At 37.8% G+C, this 23,709-nt stretch overlaps 1 protein-coding gene across 3 annotated transcripts in view; it reads right to left on the reverse strand.

Moving 5' to 3' along the window:
- Positions 1 to 23,709, reverse strand: part of LOC109936649 (protein argonaute-1) — a 127,317-nt gene that overhangs the window by 45,689 nt on the left and 57,919 nt on the right. For 2 of the 3 annotated variants that reach the window (XM_048612842.1, XM_048612844.1), the window contains exon 2: positions 2,965 to 3,151. In XM_048612842.1, the coding sequence (XP_048468799.1) occupies positions 2,965 to 3,151 (187 nt within the window). The remainder of the gene's footprint in view (positions 1 to 2,964; positions 3,152 to 23,709) is intronic. The other variant, XM_048612843.1, reaches the window with a different exon arrangement.

A 23,709-nucleotide genomic window follows, 5' to 3' on the forward strand; every position in this document is an offset into this window, starting at 1 on the left:
TCACAGGGAGATTATATTTAGGTCTGGTTGAGGAGTGAGAGGTGGACCTGTGACTTGCACACAAGGTTTCTGGGGTTCAAAACATGTCTGCCTTATGGAACCAGATGAAGTCTTCCTATGTGTGAAATGTGAGATAACACAAGTGGAATAATAGTAGTGGGATCACTGAATGTTTTATCCCCTCAATCAGAAACATGGCAGCCTTGTAAGGCATAAATAGATTCAGATACAATAAAATGCAAAATTCTTTGAATTAAGATTGAGATTTTTAGATTAAACTTTCAAATTTGATCTAATTGAAGTTCTGTTACTTCCTACCATCTGGACATTTTGACTTTATTAATTTTAATTACTCGACCAATGATGGCTGTGCCTTCAATTGCCTGAGCCTGAAACTCTGGGATTCTCTCACTAAACCTTTGTCTCCCTACCACTCTGTCCTGGATGTTCCTTAAAAGGTTTTGGTCATCTGTTATAATGTCCTTTCATGGAGCGCAAGAGTCAAATTTTGTTTGATGCAGAACCATTGAATGTTTGATATAAAAAAGGGAAGTAAAAATGAAGCTGTTATTGTAGATACAGCATTGCCACTGCAAATGGACACTCATTTGCCTAATTCTGAAACTGCAAAATCTGATTTCTAATCAGCCAGTCTTTCAAAAAAAAGTGTAGCACTACCATTAAGGAGTTTTTGTTTAAACATAGGACATGATTTCAAACACAACAAATAACAAATGCATTTATGTTGTGATGAAACGTATCTAATTTATCCTGAAAACATTTCTGGAATTTTAATTTCAAAATAGAGGCAGTTGGGTTTTGGTTACTTCTGTGAAGGATTTTCCTCTTAAAAAAGGAAAGCTCAGTCTTTCCAGAAAGGTGGCTTTAATTCAGTATCTGTCATTAAACAAGTGACTGCAGACCTTGTGATGTTTACAGAAAAATATTTATATTGTTTTAGATGATGGGTATAGTAAACAAAAGGTCATAAGCCTTGTTTTCACTTAAGAATCTAGTATTGAAAAAGATTTTTTAAAAATTTAGCACAGAAAACACCAGGGTTGAGTTCAAAAACAAATTTAGCATCTCTCTTAAGAGTACAAGGCAGTTAAGGGAATTGGTCGCCTCAGCAGAAAGGTTAAGTTGGTGAATCTTCCAAAGTTTGGTTTGAAATCTGCAAGTTATTCGAATTGAGAAAGCTTAGGCTCTCAAGTTAGTGAAAGGTTCGTGTTGGCAGACTTGGAAATGATTCACTGAGCTACCACTACAGACCACAGGAAAGAACCATGAAGGAGCCAGTTCAGTTGAAAGCTAAAGAATTGAAATAGTAGTGTAGTTTTTCAGGACTTGAGTCTCTATAATGGATAGTATCAGGAAACTGGTTGAAACATTTTTGCTGTGTGATTTTAGATCTTTTTAAATCTTCTAAAGCTAAATAGACTTTTCAATTTATTCGTCTGTAATAAACTTCTGTTGTCCAAGAAAATCAATAGCCTCACATGAATGTTTCAGTGAATAACCACCACATGAACTAACTAAAAGAAACTAATTTATTAAACCAGAACATTCTGGGATCTGACCTGTCTAGTAATGCCAACAATTGGTATCACAACTGATAGGAAGCTCAATATAATTAAAAAGGATGATTTTATTTCCACTATAGTATCTACAATTATTCTTGATCCTCCATGAAGCTGAAAGACTTGTCAAATTCACAAACTTACTGACCAATTTATTTCTCATAAATCATTAACAAGATCTAATATTAAAAGACTTTGTATAATAATTGTAGTTCTATTCCTTCCATAATTGGTAAGCCAAACTAAGTAAGCAGTTGAAGAAATCTATTTGTACTTCACTAGTCTATTTCTTGATTTGCACTTTAATATTTTTAAATTTGTTATTCTTTCTTCCCTCTTACTTGCTGAATTTATCTATTTTTGTTATTACAATGGAAACACATTTCCAAATTTTTAAATGTAATTACTCAGTCTTTATTTCCATTTTCAATGCAACTCATGCTTCAGAACAGCCAGTGTGTTTTTTGAATCACATACCATTATTATTTTTAAAAATCCTATGAAGATAACAAAACATTATTCTGGTATCAGTTAAATGACAGTAAATATACCCATTTTAACAAACTTTTCAAATGTATTTGTACAGTTAAATTTTTCATAGATTTTATGATGAACAGGGAACCTTAAATTACATGTATATCAAAGCCAGCATTATACTGGTGTACAAGTGCATTCGGTTTTAACCTGAATATGTATAGAATTCAATGAAGAAAAAGATTATTTATTTTTGTTTGATATTAATGTTGGTCATAAATGACCAGTAGAGGGAGAAATTCCAAGTTTGGTCCTAAGTCTACTTGGCTTGTGTTTCATCCAGTGATCATCCTAAAAACACACGGTAAAAAGGCAAAAAACAGCAAAATCAGGCTATAAAATGTTTGATTTAATTATTAAGCAAGCTATGACACTCAGTTTTAAATATGCACGTGTATGAAAATTGTGAACATACAATCAAGAGACAAAGAAAAAACTCTATTGTGCTGCAGGGCCACCCCTAAAGATCATTTTACAAGACAGCATTTATTTATTACTATAACAACTGCAATGAAATATACTCAGGCATGTATCATGGTAGTATATTGTGTGAAAAAAGCACTATATAATTCTCAAAGGGAATGAGAGACGTTAATACAACTGACTGTGATCTCCATTCACAAAAGTACAAAACTGCTCAATTCTAGATTGATTCTTGCTAGGCAAAATAATCAAAGGGAGTAGACAAGAATGTGGAATTTGAAACACACAGATCAGCCATGATCTTACTGAATAGCAGAGCTAGCGTGTCAGCCAGTTAATGAGGAGCTGACTAGTCTACTTGCACTAATATTTTGTATTTCTTTGCACAGTGAAATTATTCGGAATTATAAGGCTGACTGATTGGTACCTGTTTACTCTCCTTGGACATTTATCTGGCTTTATATCCACCTCATAATGGTAAACATCGATTTTCGGAATATCAACTTCAAAGTAGTTGGCTAGAAGTTTAATTGGCTTGCCTATCGTTCCTATCCCTGGTCGTCGTGGTGCTTGGAACACCTGCTGCAGAGGTGGCACGTATGGGCCAACTGCTGCTGAAAAGACATGAAAGGAAAATTAATATTTTATCAGAGTTTTCAGATAAGGTATATTATCAAACAAATCACAATTTTGCAGGAAAAGCATACAAGTACTCTTAATCCATTTCCATAGAAACACAGAAGTGGCTGTTTTCTTCCCAGTGTTACTGATTTCTTTAGAATCATAACTTCAGACTAGTACATGTGCTGAATCAGCAAAAAAAAAGTGTGTCTGTGTGTATATAAAAAATACACAACATACATATCACAAAGAATTGGGTTTGCACGGATTCAGATATCCGCGGGTTTAACAACAACCAACTACGGACACAAAATGCAACATCTCAGATTTGTATATACATTATTGGGTATATGCTTACTTAGATTATAAATATATTACACACATAATTCGCTGGCTGACTTTCTCGCTAGCTAGTTGCTTGCAAACAGATCAACTAGCAGTTGAGATTGTACAGAGATTAAGGTGGAGACCTCTTATGCTGCACCATTCGATGTTGTGATGTCATCTAGCTATCGTCAAGGTACATTGAGGGCTATGCATTAATAGATCCCACATTTCCCCTTTGAACAGTAGAAAACCTATTCTAATAAATAAAGGAAGCACATTGGCACATTATCCTAATGTTTAAAATTACGTATTGTGGATCTGGATGTTCATTTCTCATGGCCATGGTTTTATCAATGGCTTCATCATCAGAAGATCTAGCCTGTTTCTCGTGATGGTTTCAGCAATGGCTGTAGTGGTGGCTACATGGTGGTTCATTCCTCGTGGCTATGGCAGCAATGTGGCAACTTCAGTAACGGCAACTTGCTGGGTCCTGTCTGTCCCTCCTTGCTATGGTGGTGATGCAGTGGCTTCAGTGTTGGCTTTGGTGGTGGCAGTGTGGTGCATCCTGTCCAGAAATCCTTGCTTTGGCAGCCTCGGTAGTAGTGTCCCAGAGCTATTTTAGAATCCCAGGCTGCCGTGGAAGGAACAAAAGATGAATTTTGTCCTAACTGTCTTCATTATTTGTTTTAACTTCTGTAATTGAAATGGTGTTGAATTGTGGCAACTTATACACATCGCACTGTATTTTCATTAATACAAGTGACAATAAATTGCTATTCTAAATGCTTTGGTGGATGCACAATATGAACAGATCTAATCCTCAAACTTATCACAATTTGCTTATGTAGCTTCAATGTGCTGTACTGTCAATTCAGAAGGATGTGTTTCATGCATTATAGATATCTGGCTGTTGTCAGGCGTAATACTTGTAGTATTGGAGTCAGGTCACGTACAACTAGATGGGTCTTGTTTCAATGTGTGATTTGACCATTGTTTGTTGCACTGTTGCATGATCTTGGCTATACAAGATGTCATTTCATCCTTCCATAAACCCATGTATTTGCACAAAAATCTCAAAAGTTAATGCTTCGTCCTGATTCAAGTTGAGATAACACTCTTGATCATGCTGTTGTACCACTTTCTCCCTTCTTTTCAACAATGCTTCAAATGTATGTGGCTGGTTGGTGCTGAGACACAATTACAGTGATAGCGAGGCAGCAATGTGTTGAATGCCCAACTTCCTGCACATCTTGAAAAGGTATATTAGTGCACTGCAAACCATTGTCAGAAACAAATCTGCTGAGGATCACCAAATAAACTGAATTTGGCAGTTAACATTGACCGATTATAGATTTTATTGTCACTTATACCAAAACACAGTGAAACACTTTGTTTACAAGCGGTACAGGCAGATCACAGCAAGCAAAAGATGTGTACAGATCAAAAGACTTAGAGGCATACAGGTTACATCATTTGAGACTAGTGTCAATTTAACAGTCTGATAACGGTCAGAAAGAAGCTGTTCCTGAACCTACTAGTACATATGTTCAGGCTTCTGTATCTTTTGGCTGACGGAAGAGGTTGCAGCAGGTCATTACCAAGGTGCAATGGGCCTTTGCTGATGTTGGCCACATTTCCACGGCAGTGAGCCATGTAAATAGACTCCATGGACGAAAGGTTGGCTTCTATGATACTCTGCGCTGTGCACACAACCTTCTGTAGTTTCTTACAGTCCTGGGCAGAGCAGTTGCCGTACCAGGCTGTTATGCACCCGGACAGTCTGTTTGCAATGGTGTACCTGTACAACAGCTGCTGCACCAGTGGCATTTTGATTTGTTACATGCAAGGAAATTTTTTTCAATATTGTCACTACGATGCTTGGACTTGGAAAACCTCAGCTGCTATCTTACTCTACAGCTTAGGAGGAATTGTGGAATGAGAGGTTCTCCCAGTTGCTGAGGTTTATAGAATTGATATTTCACACAACTTGAACCAGTTGATCAACGTCCTTATTGATGTTGGGCCAGCAGACAGATTTAGACACCAATCTCTTGCTTTTTTTGTGTGTCCGTGTGACTAATACTTATACGGCCAAGCATAATATCAAAAGAGCTTGTGGAATAATTACTTATTAGCCATGTGTGTCATAGTTCATCTCAATGATCAGAAAGGCTGCACTTTCTCAAGAGCTTGTTCAAGGACATCTGCTGATCATCATCTAGAGCTATTGTAAGCTGGGCATTTTGAAATAGTTTGCTGAATTTGCTCTGTTTAACTAGGATCAAAATTAATTAGATCAACTGGAGTCCATCTTCAAACTTTGATTTCAAAATAGCCATTTTTAAATCAGAGTTTGAAGATGGACTCCAGTTGATCTAATTAATTTTGATCCTAGTCAAACAGAGCAAATTTAGCTCACTATATCAAAATGTCCATTTTTAAATCTAGAGGAAAATCCTGTTCTTAATATAAAATAAATAAAACAAAGCTGCAAAAACTCATAAGTACTCATGCCCACATGGAACCTTGCTCTCCATGCCTCTGTCTATCCCTTCTTCGGTTAGCCATTTACTATCCCTTCTGACCTTATGTTCTGATACAACAAAATTCTGTACTCAGTAAGTCTTAGTTTTATCCCTCTGCACCCCATCTCAGTGGATTTCGGACATATTATCTTTGCTTCTGCACCCATTTTCTTGGGCGACAGTCTCCCTGTCCTACAGACCCCTTCACCCACCTCCAACATACTCCCTCTGCTTGGACCCCTCCCTCTGGCCTTTTACCTGCACTCTACCGTTCAATGTCATGATAGTCCTCTGTTGCCATACTTTCTCTGCACCTCCACTCCACACTTACCCATTGAAACCCATCTCCTGTGAACCAACTGCACTGTCTCTCAGATCCAACCCTGACTTTGTAATCAAGCTTGCTGATAAGGGTGGTGTTGTTGTTGTCTAACGTATTGACTGCTACATCGGAAGTTGAGTGCCAACTCTCAGACACCTCCTGCGGTCTCCCCCAGGCCATGACCCCACCATCAAACATAAGGCTATTTGTCCACAAAGGTCACTAATGTCATTTTATCTGGGGATCTCCCATTGACAGCCTCCAAGCGCTTAGTACCCCAACCTTCTACTGCTGCTTCTACCTTCTTACAAAAATCTGCAAACACGACTGCCTGGGCAGACCTGTTTTTGCCTCACAAAACTTAGGTCTTCCTACCTTGACTCAATTTTCTCTGTCCTTGATCAGTCCTTTCCCACTTATATCTGGGATTCTTCTGACACTTTACATTCTGAAAAAGGGTCAGTGGACTCAAAACATTAACTTGACTTTCTCTCCTATAGGTGCTGCCAGATCTGTTGCTCCAGCAATTTGTTCTATTTCAAACTTCTGTTCTTAGCTGGATTTGGAATTCTGTGTACAGCATCAGGAATAGTCATGCAAAAGCCTGGTTTGTGCCATACTTGTATACATGGATTTTTGAGCAAAGGACCCGGTATCGACTGCTACATCGGCAGAGGCGACATCAGAGAGGTAGGCCCAATAGCTAAAGACAACACCTGTGAAACAGTGACTGGGACGTTGGTTGGGTTTGGCAATGGCAAAGCAGTGGCAGAAGGGTTATGGATTCTCTTTAAACTATATTTTTTCCCATAATTCTTAAACTATTCAAAATGGCACTAGATCATGATGACAGTGGAAGCTTTTCAGTGTATTTTTCACTAAAATATGAGACAATAAAATCATTCATAAGTAGATGCAGTTATGGACATGCATGTGTAAGAGATTTGACAGATCATTTCCAGTGGTTTGTGATTATTCATACCAATGAATTATTTGCTGAAGCAATATGCGTAGAATTTTTGTATTCTGAAAACTAAAGCAATAATTTCCCTTTCCATGTTGGAGTAGTTTGCCCTAGTTGTAATGACTTTACAACCAAATGCAATAGACTTATCACCCTGGAATAAACATGCTTCAAGGCCTTCCTGGAACACATCCACTTTCAACATAGAAGGCTTGGCTGGATTATATATTAAAGAATACATTTGCTGGAAGATAAAGCATTCTTGACAGATTAGAAGATAAATTGGTGACCTTTTGCCAAATGTAAGGCACATCTTCGTACAGCAAATTTTAAAGAGGAAATACTTTGGTCACAAAATTTGGAAGATATAGGGATGAAAATGTTAAAAGAAACTGAGATACCCAAGGTTTGTGGTGGAGCATATTTTATACTCTTCTATTTTGGTAGGATCAGGTCTAATGCCTTCTGAAGAGTAGATTAACTTGAAGTTGTTTTCGCTTGTGCTGATTTGGCACTTTTTTGCTGTCAAAAACTAAACCTTGCTTTTTTTTTCTGCTTCTATGGGCTGAAGGAGATTTCTATCATGCACGTTTAGTTTTCCAGAGAACAGTGATGTTATCTATGATACAGAAATCTGGTAGATTGCCTATGATATGCTTGATGTGTTTTTGGAATATATCCTAGCTAACAGATGATCTAAGTTGGAATCGAGGAAAACAGTATCAACCAAAAGATGCTCTAAATATTCTCAGTTCTTGTGATTCTGGGAAAAGATAAACGGATCAAAATTTATTTTTGACAACAAACTTAGAAAACACCTTTCACCTGAAAACTTGGAATTAAGCACTTCCAGACTAGAAATTTCTGAAGAAGGATCTAGGCCCGAAATGTCAGCCTTCCTGCTCCTCTGATGCTGCTTGGCCTGCTGTGTTCAGCCAGCTCTACACCTTGTTATCCTAGAAATCTAGTGTTCATATTTTTTAGCTGCAGTTTTCTTTATCTCACTCATGAGATGTGGGCTGGTCAGTATTTATTGTCCATCCTTAGTTGCCCTTGAGAAGATGTTAGCAAGCTGCCTTCTTGAACTGCTACAATCTATATGCTGTAGGTACACCCACACTGTCATTAGGGAGGGAATTCCAGGATTTTGATACCAGCATATATTTCCAAATCAGGATGCTGAGTAGCTCGGAGGGGAACTTGCTGGTAGAGCGCCGTCTTTTTTTCAAAACACTAACAATGGTGTTGCACTAATTGATGCTCAACCTTGCAAATATATTGTTTTCTACCATAGAATCCATTTCCAGTTTGAGCTTATCCTGAATGTGAATGCTGCACTTATGAGGAAGGTTGATGCTGGTTTGGGCATCATCTTTCAAATGAAATGCTGCATAACCTTTCTCCAAACGTTCAAGCCTCTAGAAACATTTTAGCTTGTATTTGTCACAAAATGCTGAACCATCTCATCCCTCTAAACAAGTGACAGTTTGTACAAGATTTGGTCATTTTCCTTTCTTGTTGAATGCTGCAATAGTAGTTGTAGAGTCAGTCACCTAACTGCAGATACCGCTATCCTGTTACGAATGCTACAAACTTGAGTCCTTGCTTGCTTGCTGTCTAATTACCAATTAATAAATACGTTACAAACAGCCAAGTAATGAAATGGTACAGAGAATAAGAATAGACCTCAGAGTGTCATCTTGCTGACTTGAGGCTACACTTCCTGAGAACAATGCAATAATAATACGACACTTACTTTTTAAGTGTTGATTAATTTGCCATTTTCAACAGCTTGAGACTCTCAGTTGTAAAGAGTTAAAAGACGACTGCACTGATGATTGCAAAAACATATCAGTGAATTAGTTTCTTTTTAAAAACTTAACCTATTTAAGAATGTGACATTTTAGATGAATCTAGTTTGGCATCCATGCAATCAATCACTTGCAATTTGTAAGTGCAATTTTCATGCCAATGTGGAATTGTTGCATCCTGTTCAAAAATCAAATTTATTCACAGCTTACCAGTGAACAAAAAAAAACTTTTCATTAACTGTACCTGTCCATTTTTTTTTGCTATAACAATGAAATACTAGAATGACTAAAATACATTGGCTTATTTGATGTATATGTTGTAAAGAATACTGTATGGTGTAATAAATTGCAACACTATCCCTGTCTGAGGCACTGTTTTGAAATGAATTGGCCCAGATCCTCAGCGTCCTGTTGTTCATCTGAGGTCACTATGTTAAAGCCTGATCAGCCTGACTGATTTGATTTTCAAGCAAAACTGCAAGCTAAATAAATGAAGTCTCGTATCATAAAGTTTGTCCTATGTTTAGTTTATGATCATGAATTATACTTGTGTGGAAGCGAATAAAATAAAACCCAGTAATAATGTAACTTTAATAATGTAACTTGACAGTCAAACGAAAAAGGATGTCCCATTCCCCAGAAACCTAGAAGACAATTCTAACACCAATGTGAATTTACTTGGTAACTACAAGAGATTTATTTTATATTGCAACGTGTGGAGTAAGGAACTAGAGCAACAGTGCATTCCTCTAGCCTCAGTCATAACAATCCAAACAGCATCAAACCTAGATCCTCCAGAATGATCGAGTAATTAACATTTACTATTTGTATGATTCTAACAACCACTTTTTACCCTTGATTTTTTTTTTAGAAAAGTGATTTTGCCAATTTGTGCATGAAGTGTTTGTTACTGTTAGTTTACTCATTTTCCAGTACTCTGTCTAGTCAAAGAGAAGTTATCGAAGTCATCTATTTCCACAACTTCACCCCATATAAACAACAACTGAATCACCTTCATTCCATCTCAGCACTAACCTGATACCATTTGAAAATTGACAGATGTTTTCAGTAATCTCAGCAGCATTATGCAACTGAATGACACCATCTTATGCAATGGAGAATGACTGAAAATTAGCTTTTAAAACACCTTACACAGGATGAATATGAAGATGTGCTGGTTCAAGCCTCACATTGAAACTTTTGAGAAATCTAAGCATATACATTTAAAATTAGGTTTAATGTCATGTGTACTCAGGTTACAAAAGAAATGGAGTACAGTGAAGTGTACAATGTCACTAACGCTCAACAGCATCTTGGGTACAAAGTACCAAGGTAGAAAGCTTAAATACAAAAAGAGAAACTAAAGAAAAAAGTTAAACAATATCTGTAGTATAGCGTAAGTTAGGAAAAATTAGTTCCCAAACAGTAGCCATCTTCACTCCGGGCCGCTGGCCATCCACACTCCACTCCAGGCCACCACTCCCACCAAGGTCTGGGCCGCTGGCAGAAGATGGGAAAGACAGAAGAAAAAGAAAACACGAAAGAAAGAAAAAAAAAGAGAAAAAGAAAAAAGGAACAGACAGAGCAGATGAGCTCCGGCCGGAGAGTCTTACTCCGATGCCATCTTATCCAAAGGAGGGACTTGGCCGTTTTATCAATGGTACGGTCCTTCAGGAAAATAAGGTTAAAGTTTTGCTTGCTTAGGATGACACCAAGGTGCCTTGACGTAGTGAAGTTCTCTCGAATTAGACCAACAAAAAAAAAGCAAAAATGTAAAATGTATTATTTAATTATGTTACAAAGCAGAGGTTGACCCCTCTCTGAGAATTAAAACCAAAAACACCTAAACAGCAGCATCTCGCCCTATAATCTGTAAAAGGAGTGTGAAAAGCGGTGTAACCTGCCTTTTAGCAACTTCTAGTTGTTAATTAAAATAAACCCCTAACACTCACTTTATAATCAATGAGTAATAATTTATTTATCTAATTCTAACATTGAACAAATTAACTACTATTAACAAAATGAATAAAGCCCTTCTAACTACTAACCATTCCCAAATCAAACAAGATTCTAATGGTATGCTGTTCCAATAAATACAAATCCCACTTATATACAACAAAAATAAAAATTAGAATTTAGTCTCCCAAAATTATAGCCAGGTTATGTCTCTTCTGGAATGTTCTGTGCCTTCTCCATCAGCAATGCCTTCTCCGTGGAGGCTTTTGTCAGGAATATTAGCTAGTTGTGCCGTAGGTAACTTTGACTTAGATGGTGCTTTCTCCAAGTCTTAGAGAAGGTTGTGACAGCCAGCAATTCTCTCTTGACAGCTTAGAGCGGTTAATTCTGGCAGATAGCAGTTTACCATCCTGTATTTGTCCAACTGCCCTTTTTTTTTTATACCCTTGATGACATATCAATTTTTTACAATAGGATTGGTCCGGTGTTGTCAAAACCATCCCCCAGACCCGAAACATCAGCTTTCCTGCTCCTCTGATGCTGCTTGGCCTGCTGTGTTCATCCAGCTCTACACCTCGTTATCTCAGATTTAAATTTAATTGGTTTTTGGTATCTAAGTGCCTGGTTCAAATTGATTGGCTAAATTCATAACTTGTCTTGATAACAAAACAAAATTGTTGCTTGGCCTGCTAACTGTACGGCCTTTGATACAAATGTTTCAATTTGGGTGCTCTCTGTGCTCTTGTAAACTTTCAAGTTGCTCACAAACATCCTTTTCAAAATCTCTAAACATAGAAAAAGCACATCATTTTTTAAAGGGACCAAGCACTGCGTTCCCTTCTAGCATTTTACAAACACCAAATTCTAACTTCCTGACCCCTAATCCCCAAGTACTGTACCTAACTTCGCAACAATTACTGTGAAGTAGGATGAGATACAGTATAAATTGAAGTCTTTGGCCTCAATGACCAATAACTTTTCCAATCATGTTAACAGGATCCTATATCAGGCATCACCCAAGTTGGCTGTTGCAAACAGAATCAATAAGGCTGACTTCGAGTTCATTGCCAAGTTCACATTACTTAAATCAACCAGAGATAGTAGGAACTGCAGATGCTGGAGAATCCGAGACAACAAGGTGCAGGGCTGGATGAACACAGCAGGCCAAGCAGCATCATAGGAGCAGAGAGGCTCTCCTATGATGCTGCTTGGCCTGCTGTGTTCATCCAGTCCTGCACCTTGTTGACTTAAATCAACCAGTTTACTTCTGGGCAACACAGCCACACGAGTGAGTTGCCAACATAAGGGTGCATTCCTTTGCAATCTAATGAAGTGCAAATATGCGCAACCATAGTCACTTGCTCAAGACAGAGAGCCGAGATATTAAGCATTCAATTCTGAAGGCACCTTACCTGAATGATAATTTTGAGAAGGTGATCATCTGGAATGCCTTACTTTGTTTGTTCAGCCTTTAAGGACAAAGGAACTACAACTTCCAAACTTTTGGGTGTGACTTTGAAGCTGAAGTAAAACTCCCTTCCTGCTCCCAGACAGTGGCACTTCCCTCTCTAGTAAAGGTTACATGAGGAAAGCCCAGTGGAATTTATGACAAAGTGCCCTCAAGTATAAGCAGGATATAGTTTATACCCAAGAAAGGTATGGCTTCTGTGTTTTAGTATTGATTGCTGTCAAATCAGTTGGCAAAAGAAATGTAATGTAGATTACGGAGCTGCTGATTTCTCCAGCCGAATGTTTCTTGCTTTTCCCAACGTCCTGTGGTGTAGAACCAGAGTTCTACCACATCTTATATCAGCAAATTAGCTCTCAGTGGAGATCCAAGTTATCTTATTGTCATGAAGTGGAATAAATACAAAATTGGATCGTCTTCTGTTTCATCTTTATACTGCTTACCTGGAGAATATACAACACTGATACATTCTTTCATTCTCTCAGCATAATGTTGCTGGTGAAATGCTGACCAAGCAGACTACAGGAATGTTACACAAAAAACAAACTACTTGGGTTAAAAATTGGTTTAAATGCCGCACACGTTAAAACCACTTCAACTTGATAGCAAATTTTAAAAAGCGAAGCGTTGAAATGCCATAAAACAGAAACAAACAACAAAAGACCACTAATCTCAATTTTTAAAAAAGGACAAATTAAATCCCTATTATTTTGCAACTAGTAATTCAGTTCTAAGATAATAGATAGTTCTATGATCATAGATAGTTAGATACACATTTTTCAACATTTAAGACAATTGCATTGAGGGTCAACAACAGTTACACAATTCTTTTGCCTTAGGGCCCAGGGTGGAAATGCAATAGGTTAAAGGAACAGATATTTGATGAAATGTTTGGCCAATCTCCTTAGAAAGTTTCCCAAGTTACAGGTGACTAACCCAAAAGCTCTCAGATCTGGCTCTAGGTCTATCCAAACTAACATTATCTAAACATGTGAGTCACAATGTATTTGGTAATGTATGGGTATTGGGAAGGTACATCATTTTTTATGCTGTCAGAAATGAGAGTACTGTCATTAGCTGGTTACATATGCATGCACTTTATTGAATCGACAGTTGGTTTGCAAAACAGAGTAATGACAACAGTGTGGGTTCCAATTCCTGCACCAGCCAAGGATACTAGGAAGGACTTTCCTTTACAACAACTCCCCTCTCCAGAGGTGTGGTGACCCTCATGTTAAACCACCATCAGACATCTCTCTCGGAGAATGCAGCCCTATGCTCTGGCATCTTTACTTAAAGCGAAATGAGAAATGATACAGCCAGTCATTATTTCAGTAGATCCGTGTGCACAGAATGTATTCCACCACCAAAGCTAGGTATAGCATTATGTGGTTCTGTGAAACAAGCATTAATGAGTACCAGTGAAGGTAAAGAGCATAGTTGAGATGGTATGGCCACCAAAGCAAGCAAAGGCTTTTGATGAGGTTTTATTTCTTGTGTTGATATACTGATGTTCAGCATTAAAAAAAAAGCCATGTCTAACTTATTTGGAGAATTGAAACCATTTGTTGTATTCTAGGCTACTTCCTTGGCTCAGAAACCTGTCAACAGGCTGGAATTGCTATACCATAATGTAGATGGGTAACACCTGAAACAGGTCCTCCATTTTTGAGAAGTTCAGCATGTACCTGGATAGTAGCCAAAGGCTTTGATGAGCTTCAAATAGGCTTAGGTGAAGAAGACAGTTTTATACTCTGCTCCACTCCATTACCATTAAGCCCCATATCTGCTGGGATTCTTTCTAAAGACCACAATTGTGAGTCTGACAGACCAACTTGCTTGGGCTGCTATTGGAAGGAGGAATGATCGTGATGCATGTTCACTAGTTTACATAATGAATGGGGTGGAGTACAGGATTGAGTTAATCTCTTAAATGCATTTTATTTCCTTTAATCCACTTGATTCACAAATCCCTCCTTAAAAGAAAACCTCATTTATTCAAATTTCCTGTTTAACACAACCTTCTTTGGCTCAGCCTTCATTTATCCCCTTATGTCTCTGAAACATCTATAGGCTTTGTTCCTAATTTAAAAGGCACCATGTTGTCATTTATTGTACTCAGTGAATCTCCTAGGATGGCTGCTCCTCGCATATTTGTAAGGTCCCTTCAGGCATGCTTGAGGGCTGTACTCTCACCTGTTCTCCACATACATAATGCGTCCGAGTACATTATCACTCAGTCACTACCTTCAGTTCGTAACTGTAACAATACTGATTGGCTATTTTGACTGAGTTATGGGAGAATCAGAAAAATACCCACAAGACTAAAGCTGCTTCTGTTTGACAGAAACACATCGGTGTCTTAAATCTGTGGCTTTTCTATGTTGTGCTCTCAGGTTCAATCAGTTAACACACAGATTTAAGGCCACACTCTTGCCCAAGTTGCATGTTAAAAATCATTTACCATCCACCACAATTACACAAGATGCAAAACATTATCTGATTTCTTTTGGGATTCTTTGAACATTCAAGAAAGAATATGAAACTTTGCCCTTCCAAACGAGGCAGAAACAATTATTCAAAATATTATGAATAAATTTGACCAGTATTATTCGTTAAAAGTTTGAACAAAACATCCTCTAATGCCAGTAACATACATTTAGAAATTTACCATTCAATTTCCTACTTGCTAGGATCAGTCTACAACAAAGTATTGAGAAGGCAACATGTATAGAAATAAGTCAACAAAATGCTTTTACATTTGGGCTATAAATAAAAATGAATAATCTACTGCAGTCAAAGCAGTAGTGCAAATTTTCAAGTGAGCACAATAGGCTAGAAGAGGGAGCCACTAGAGAAATGGCTTCCCTTCACAGCTTCAGACTACTTCGGGGGCTGGCTTTTCCTCTTGGCTCCTGGATACAGGGGTCACACATACTTCACCTCTCCATGGCAGAGAGGGCTGTACTCTCACTTTGTTATGGAGATTTGAATGATGTGACAGGGGCCGAGTCTCCCCCTCAGACACAATGTGCTCACTCAATGGTGTGAAATCTGCTCTTCATTAGAAATGCAGCAGCTTGGGACACCAAGCAGTTGTTCACACGCTGTACTGGCCTCCACACATTAAAATCCTTGTGTTATTCACAACCATTGACAATGTTTTTAAGATAACTATTTTTTGTTTTACTCAGTCAGGGACTTCTAGTCTAAGGACTTATATTTCCCCTATGACTGAGAGGGAGGGGTAGAGCAAGCTAACAGAAGAGGAAATATCTCTCCATCTTTCAAAACATGGAAAAAAATCCATAGACGGAAATACTACAATGTACGTGCCATTGTTTAAAGGACTATTTTAGATTACTATACCTTATATTGACATATTACATTTAAATTATAAAAAGGTTAAGGGATGAAAAGCGGTGAACCATTAAATAGATTAAAATTTTAAAGTACCAGGTGTTATTTGGTGATGCAAAGATTTGTTCCAAAAGTTGGCTTTTAAAGTTCTTAACGTTGTGAAGAAAAGGAGACAAATCAGGAGTTTCGGATTCCGTATCTAAGATAATGAAGGCTTTGAAAAAAAGAACACAAAGCTAGAGAAAGCTACAGAAGTAAGGTGGGATTTCAAGGCAAGTATGATTATTTTAAAGTCAATGCAACTTACTAAATAGGGAGGTGATAAGAATGCAAAATGTAGTGGAGGACAGAATATTCTAAAGAAAAGGGTACAGGCACAATTTTTTCCCCAAGATTTTTCAAAAACACTTTCAAAATCTGCCTCAAGTCAATACAGTGTGGAGCTGGAGGAACACAGCAGGTCAGGCAGCAGAGGAGCAGGAAAGTTGACATTTCAAGTTTACACCCTTCATCAGAACTTCATGAGTCTTTCTGAAGAAGGGTCCCGAGCCGAAACGTCAACTTTCCTCTGATGCTCTGCTCCGCTCCTCTGATGCTGCCCGGCCTGCTCTGCTTCTTCCACTCCATACGGTGTTATCTCTGACTCCAACATCTCAGTACTCGCTATCTCTGAGAAAATAACAGGAACTACTTTTGAGCAATGGTTTAAAGAAATTCCAAATTGCTGTGGGTCTGAAGCAACATGTAGGCCAAAGCATGCAAGAATAGAAGATATTAGCGAACCAGGTGGGCTTTTAGGCTAATCAACACAGTTATGACATGGTCAGTATTTAGCTAGGTTTTAATACCAGATTTTATTTTCAGAATTTTTTTAAACCAGAAATTCAAGTTTCTCTTCCATTGGAGGGATTCAAGAGGATCTTGCTACAACATTAGTTTGGGTCTCTGGGTCCAGTGACAATAACACACCATCATCAGGTCTTTAAATATTGATAGGTTTGCTTTGTATTCAATGATGCACCCTCATCCAAAATGCCTGCTTCCACCATCCAGATACCTTGGGTCAGATGCAATAGTTATATGTCTACTCAATAAACCTCTGTACAACACATTAAACTGAACTGAGGCAAACTGTAAAGCAGTGGGTGGGTAGGGGAGTTAAGATCAAGTAGTACTCTTGCAGTGTAAAGAAGTTAAAGAATCATAAGCCCTGCAATGGAGGGCTCAATGATTTACACAAATCAAGTAGCATTTACAACATGATCACACTGATCCACAAACACGTGAACTTGCTGGATAACAAAATTCAGCACTCAGCATTTTTCAAAGCCTTTATCAGCTTTACTTACAATAAAAGGACATTGAATGAAATATGAATTAGCTTTGATGAAATAACCTCAACAAATTAACAATTTTACAGTGCACGAAGTCTTCATAATTATTTCAGCCCCTGTAATATACATTTTAGCAACATCTGCTTTACATGAAAATAGAATTTTCTTCCTTTCTCTGAAAGATAGTCCCTTTAAAAGGCAACATTTTTATAAGAGTTGGGTATAATCCCTTTGAAATAAGCATCAAAAGTTCTGCAGAAACCAAGGGATCAATCTAAACCAGCCCCCACATCATAAATAAAATAGGGATATTTTGAATTTTTTGGGGGGAAATGATGGGATTTCACATACCACAAAAGGTTATTACAATTGTGGCAATCTTCACTAAAAATAAATATTGAATCTGGAGTTAATCATGGGATCTTAGAAGAAAATAGATAAACACTGGAAGAAAAGATTATGGGGAACAGAAATGGGGTTTTACAAAGTTCTGATGTGGAGGTACCATAGACAATGGATTAAATAAACACTGGTGACTCAGGAATGCTCAAACACATTACTTCCTAAATTTGGGACCATTTTGAGTTCAGGTTGAAGTAAGGATTACTCTATATTTAATCGCAATAATTCTTTTACAGTAAAATTAAACATCTCAAAATGTCTCTTATAAAGCAAGAGGACTGACTAGCTAACCCGGGTTACAATACAAGGAACCCAGCATCATTATCCATTCAAAGCACAAGCATCCACTAAAGCAGCCGGTGCTATGATATAATACCGCAACCACATTCAGGGCCAAGTAGCCATGCAGATAGATTGAGCTCAGCTACTTCAAACATCACAGTCAAGACTACGCAGCAAAAATATTTTTTATAAAAGACTGAACTCAAGGCAATGAAAACACGTTGCAGGATGGCAGGTTAGAGTGCACCGAGGGGGGATGAAGGTAAAATTATTATTAATAATTATTGCTTATTGCAGCATTCACTTGAATCAGGACTGTCGTCAACTCCCCAAAGCAGCATCAATTCAGTAAAATTAACTTCAACAATTGATAGTGGCACTTCATTGTGAATTTAGTTGGTTTGTTAATCTCGGGCAAATCTGTATTCCCAATAAAATTTAAAATAAAAAGGGGTAGCGAAGTGGAAAATACGACAAAAGCATTAAAACAGGATGTCATCTGCAGGACACCTGCCAGCATGGTTACAGCAAATCTAACTATCACAACATGCTAAATTACTCACACAACTATATAACTAAGATGGAGTGCAAGAGAGTAGTGAAATGTAGCATCAAATCAGCCCACTATACCAGATTTGAGCATTCTTTAAACATTGAGATTTTCTCAACACAAACTTAATTCAATCTCATGAAACTTAAATTTTAAGAATTGTTGCTAACCATTGTATGTTGTCTCTCACACCACATGGCATTTCTCACTCCATAATTCATTTAATATGCTTTGTCCCTTTGTGTCTGCCTTCTCTTTTGGTTTGTCCATTAAGAACCTTTGTCCATTTTCTCTATACTGCCATCTGTCACGCAAAGTCTGCATCCATCTTCTTACACAAGGGTAGGCCAATTGTCACAAGCTATATTTCTGTTCAAATGCATCTGTGGGTTTGAACATCTGACCTTTTGAAAATGCAGCAAAAGGCAACTACACATAGGTTCTTAAGTTACCTATCGACTTCCAAGTTACAAAAGTGTAAATAGACTTGCTCCTGTTGTATGATTTTAAAACTCACTTAGTTAAATTTTCTCTGAAGAAAAAGAATAGAAGAACTGCATGGAAGTGCACAATCAAGAGCGAATCAGAACCCACTGATAAATCTCATGTGCATGCAAAGGATTTGCACAGAAATCAAATAATTCATTTCCCTAACCAGCCACCTTCCATTATTATTCTACTTAAGAACTGTTTTAATGTAACTACAACATACAGGTTTTCCCTCCAGACCTGCAGCGTGCTTAACGCATGCAGCAAACTGTAGAAAATGACAAACAGTACGTCTGCCACACACTCCTTAAACGTTTGAAAAATCTAGATATTTTAACCTTGACCTCAATTCCAAGTCAAAGTTATATTATTTTAAATGTGGCCTAGGATATAATCGCTGCCACACAAGGAACATTGGTTTCCCTACATGGCAGCAGACTGAGCCAGTAAAGAACAGTCTCTGTCCAGGAGCTTTCTGGAGCATGATTTTAAGTATAGTTGAATGCCTGTCAATAGACTAAGTCTACCAGTACTGGACAGCTCCCAGAACTTCACATTTTGCGTCTTCTCCATTTTAGGCTGGGGCTTTACTCCCTGAAGCATCTCCTGCTGAGGAGTGACCTAACAGAGGTTTATACAATCATGAGGGGCATGGATAGGGTGATTAGCCAAGGTCTTTTTTCCAGTGTATGGGAGTCCAAAACTAGAGAGTACAGGTTTAAGCTAAGAGGGGAAAGATGTAAAAGGGACACAAGGGGCAACTATTTTTCCACGCAGAGGGTAGTGCATATATGGAATGAGCTACCAGGTGGAGGAGGAGGTGGATACAATTACAACATTGAAAAGGCACCTGGATGGGTACTTGAACAGGAAGAGTTTAGACGGATATGGGCCAAATGCTAGCAGATGACAAGGTCAGTTTATCTGGCTGGCCTGGATGAGTTGGATAGAAAGCTGTTTCCGTGCTGTACAACTCGATGACTCTTCAATTAACCACCAATAACTGATCCTGGAGACGTGTTGGAAGATACTACAGTCCCGGTGGTCACAGATGTTCTGCGGAAGGAGTATGAAGATATTTGGCTCTACTTTTCTATCTCTCTTTATTTGGCTGTGAATTGTTGGCACTACTCTGTAGAAACAAGGTTTGTGGTATTGCTGATCTAATTATTCTTTTATCATAAAAAGTTATGCATAGTGATTGTACTTGCCTGTTTCCATAAAGGACAATAAAAATTGATTAGCATTACCTACAGTTGATGTGGACAAGTGTGATATGTGAGAGCTCCTCAGACAAAATTACTCCAAAGATCCATGTACCATTGAAAAAAAGATGGGATTAAGACACACAAATGGTGTCAAATCAGACAAGGTTTAAGAATGGCACATGCACTCACTTCACTTACACAAGATTTGGAAGCCATGGAGGAGAAATGAGTTCCTGTTTCAGGTAAGGGAAATCCAATCAAATCAATCTGAAATGCTAATTTTGTTTTTGCTGCATAGATGCTGCCTGATCTAGTTAGTATTTACAACTTTGTTTTTACTTCAAATTTCCTGCACCACAGTATTTTGCTTTTGGAGTTGAATTCAAATGATTTGTAGGATCAGACCATAATACTTCAGGGACAATGAAGTCCAGTTTGTTATAATGGATAAACACAGGAGCTATTCTGCACAAAGTAAAGTCTTATAAAGAGCTGCATGTTAAACCACTAGTTATGTTCCTTTTTGAAGTGGAGGTGCCGGTGTTGGAGTGGTGTGGACAAGGTCAGAAATCACACAACACCAGATTACAGTCCAACAGGTTTATTTGAAAACAAGCTTTCAGAGTCTTACTCCTTCTTCAGGTGTTAGTGAGAGACGTAGTATCAGACACAGAATTTATAAGTGAAAGATCAAAGGGTCACACCATTGATGAGGATATACTAAGCAAACCCAAGATGCTGTTAAATCAGTTAGAAGGCTTTAAATTGATTAAAATGTATATGTAAATCCCCAAATTCCTTTCAAGTCCCTGTCCTGTGAGAACTAAAGTTTTATCAGTGTAAAGAAGAGGTGACATTTTAGGTCAGACAATGTATGTTAGGGGTGAGACCTTGTTTCCAATCTGTTTGTGTTTTGGTTTGGGGTCAGGCTGGTTTTATTTATAAATTCCTACTTTAGAAAATGCCACATGGTCGATAAATTGTGTACTTTTTGGACGAAATAGAATGTATCTGCAAATACAAATTTACCCCACAAATTCACGTGTGTGTAGCGTATCGAGGAAACAGGAGAAAAATCTTTACCCTTCCTAGAACAGGGCATCAGTACAACTGACTTACGTTCAAACTCTGAATGAGGATTAAATCTATAGTTTTCAGATTCAAGACAGCAAGCGTTCCAAACTCATTATATTTATCTCTTCCCAGAAAGTTTCTCTTTCATTCTGTGTTCCAACCTTGTGTAAAGAGACTATCTACTTTGCATGATTTGATTTGTTTATGTTCAACTCATATGTAAAATGGAAAATTACAATTAATACTTTGCTGCAAATGATGGTCTGAGCTGTGACAAGGGCCTGCTGTAATTCTATAATTCTACAATGACAAATCTACATTCTTCCCTACCCTCTCCTTGTCCTCCCTGGTTAGTAGACAAGCTTAGCTACAACATTACTCGCATTTAAGTAACCCAATGTGCATTGTTGAGCTCCTACATGACTATCCAGTTGGGACATGTTAGAGGTTGGAGTCATGGACCTATATGCCAGACTTGGTGTGTTTAAAAGTGAGGGAAAATGTCAAAATTTATCTGTTGTGAAAATACGAACCTGTGATAGCATTTTTGCCTCTCAAGATACATATGTTAGTGAAAGAAGCTGATTCGAATGGTGTTAAATCAGACATTTATCTTCAGGCAGGTACATAAATACATTAGAAATTACGCACACTTCATTGACAAGAAAATTTGGAATCTGTGGGTGGGAAGTCAGCATTTCATCTACCTGAAATGCTATCAGCCCGAAAGCCTAATTCATAGATAGTTGATGTGGCTGTTCATAGATATTGCCTGGTCTGTTCAGCATTTGCACCATTCTGTTTTATTTCTGCAAAGGATTCAAATCCCATCACAGACTCAAACACAGTCTAGGCCAACATTATAGTGTTACATTATAAGAGGTGCATTAAAAATTTACTTCAGTTGTTCAAATTGGTCATGATAAAAGACCCTGTAGTAGCAGACTCAAAAATAATGCTTTCAAACCAGACCATTAAGTGTTAATTGTTAAGGTTTAATTGGACATAATGAGGTACAATAGGAAACAAGTGGACGATTATTGCCCTAGTGCAGAAACTGCTTACTTTGGCTTTTGGGTAACTGCATAACCTTGATTGCCTATGGAAACCATTTTTTAAAAAATTTAGTTGACACAGTGCTACCTGCGTGTTTTCAACTTATTGTCCACACAGTGGAAATCTGGAAAAGTATTATGAAATGATAATACAGCCATAACCAGAACAGTATTAACATCAGGGGCTCTGTCACACGCTGACTTCACCTTGGACTAGGATCACGAACAGGGCCAGGAACCCCTGAGTTCTCCAGATCGGCCGTCGCAAAGAGTAGTCCCCAGTGGGCAAAAGGCACTTAATATACATTTGTTGCTATTAAATCTGCTAACCGAGACCACCTAACTCGTAGGGCCTATATATGTGTACGTTAAGCGAACAGATTCACTCATTAGCTCCCATATGACTGTAATACATATTAAGTAGATTAAGTTAATAAATTTGCTTGAACTTAAAGAACCCATTAGGCACACTCAGCCTAACAATACAGACACTTTCCCTCTTATGGCACAATGGTAATGTCTCTAGAAAAACAACACAAACCCTCAACTAACTGAGGAATAGGTGCAAATTCTCCTGCTGCCTGAGATAATCATTCCTTAAATCAACACCAAAAAAAAACTATCTAGTCATTTTTGGGGACATTCCAACGTAATAACTGTGACCCTTTTAAGTAATTAAAATTAAACACTGCATGGGCAGAAATTTCAGATTTCTTGCTATGGTAGATACTAAGTAAATGTGCATTTTCTCTTTGAAACGTTTAAAAACCAATGTCTGTTGATATTCTATACAAAGAAACTGTAAATCTAAAGAATGAGATGACAGTCAAAAAGTTGAAAAGCAAGCTAGTTTCAATAGACAGAACTGATGCTGCAAGAGGTGAGTGCCACTATCCAATGCAGTTTTGTAGCACAAATGAAGTACAAGAATAAAGTTCTTTAACTCCATAAACAGTATTAACTGTACCCAAACAAGGGTCACCATTAAAACTTCTAATCACTTTTTAAACCCAATTTCCAAACAACTGACATTTGTAGTTCAATACTCATATCTTCCATGTATAATGTCTTTGGCAGTCCTTTAAAGCGGTTATGAAGAACTGTGCAGAAACACAATGTGACATTTCGAAGTCAATCCAGTTCAAGGGCTGAGTGAAAATAAAGCTCACAAAAGGCACACATGCACAATGACATTAGTGCAGAAAGATCACAAAGATATGTTCTAACAAGGAAGAGTAACAAAAATCATACAGATTCCACACTGTCGTTCCCCCAAGTGCTGCCTTTTGTTATTTTAGTGGATTCCAGGATCTTCATTTCCATTTGACAGCTCCCAAGTTATTCTGATTTTCTGAATAAACAGCCTCCTCCTGACATCAATAAAAATATCTTTTAATAGTTTGAACCTGCACCACCTTTTTCTG

This window comes from Rhincodon typus, chromosome 27, assembly GCF_021869965.1.
Source record: "Rhincodon typus isolate 14 chromosome 27, sRhiTyp1.1, whole genome shotgun sequence".
NCBI classification, from domain to species: domain Eukaryota; kingdom Metazoa; phylum Chordata; class Chondrichthyes; order Orectolobiformes; family Rhincodontidae; genus Rhincodon; species Rhincodon typus.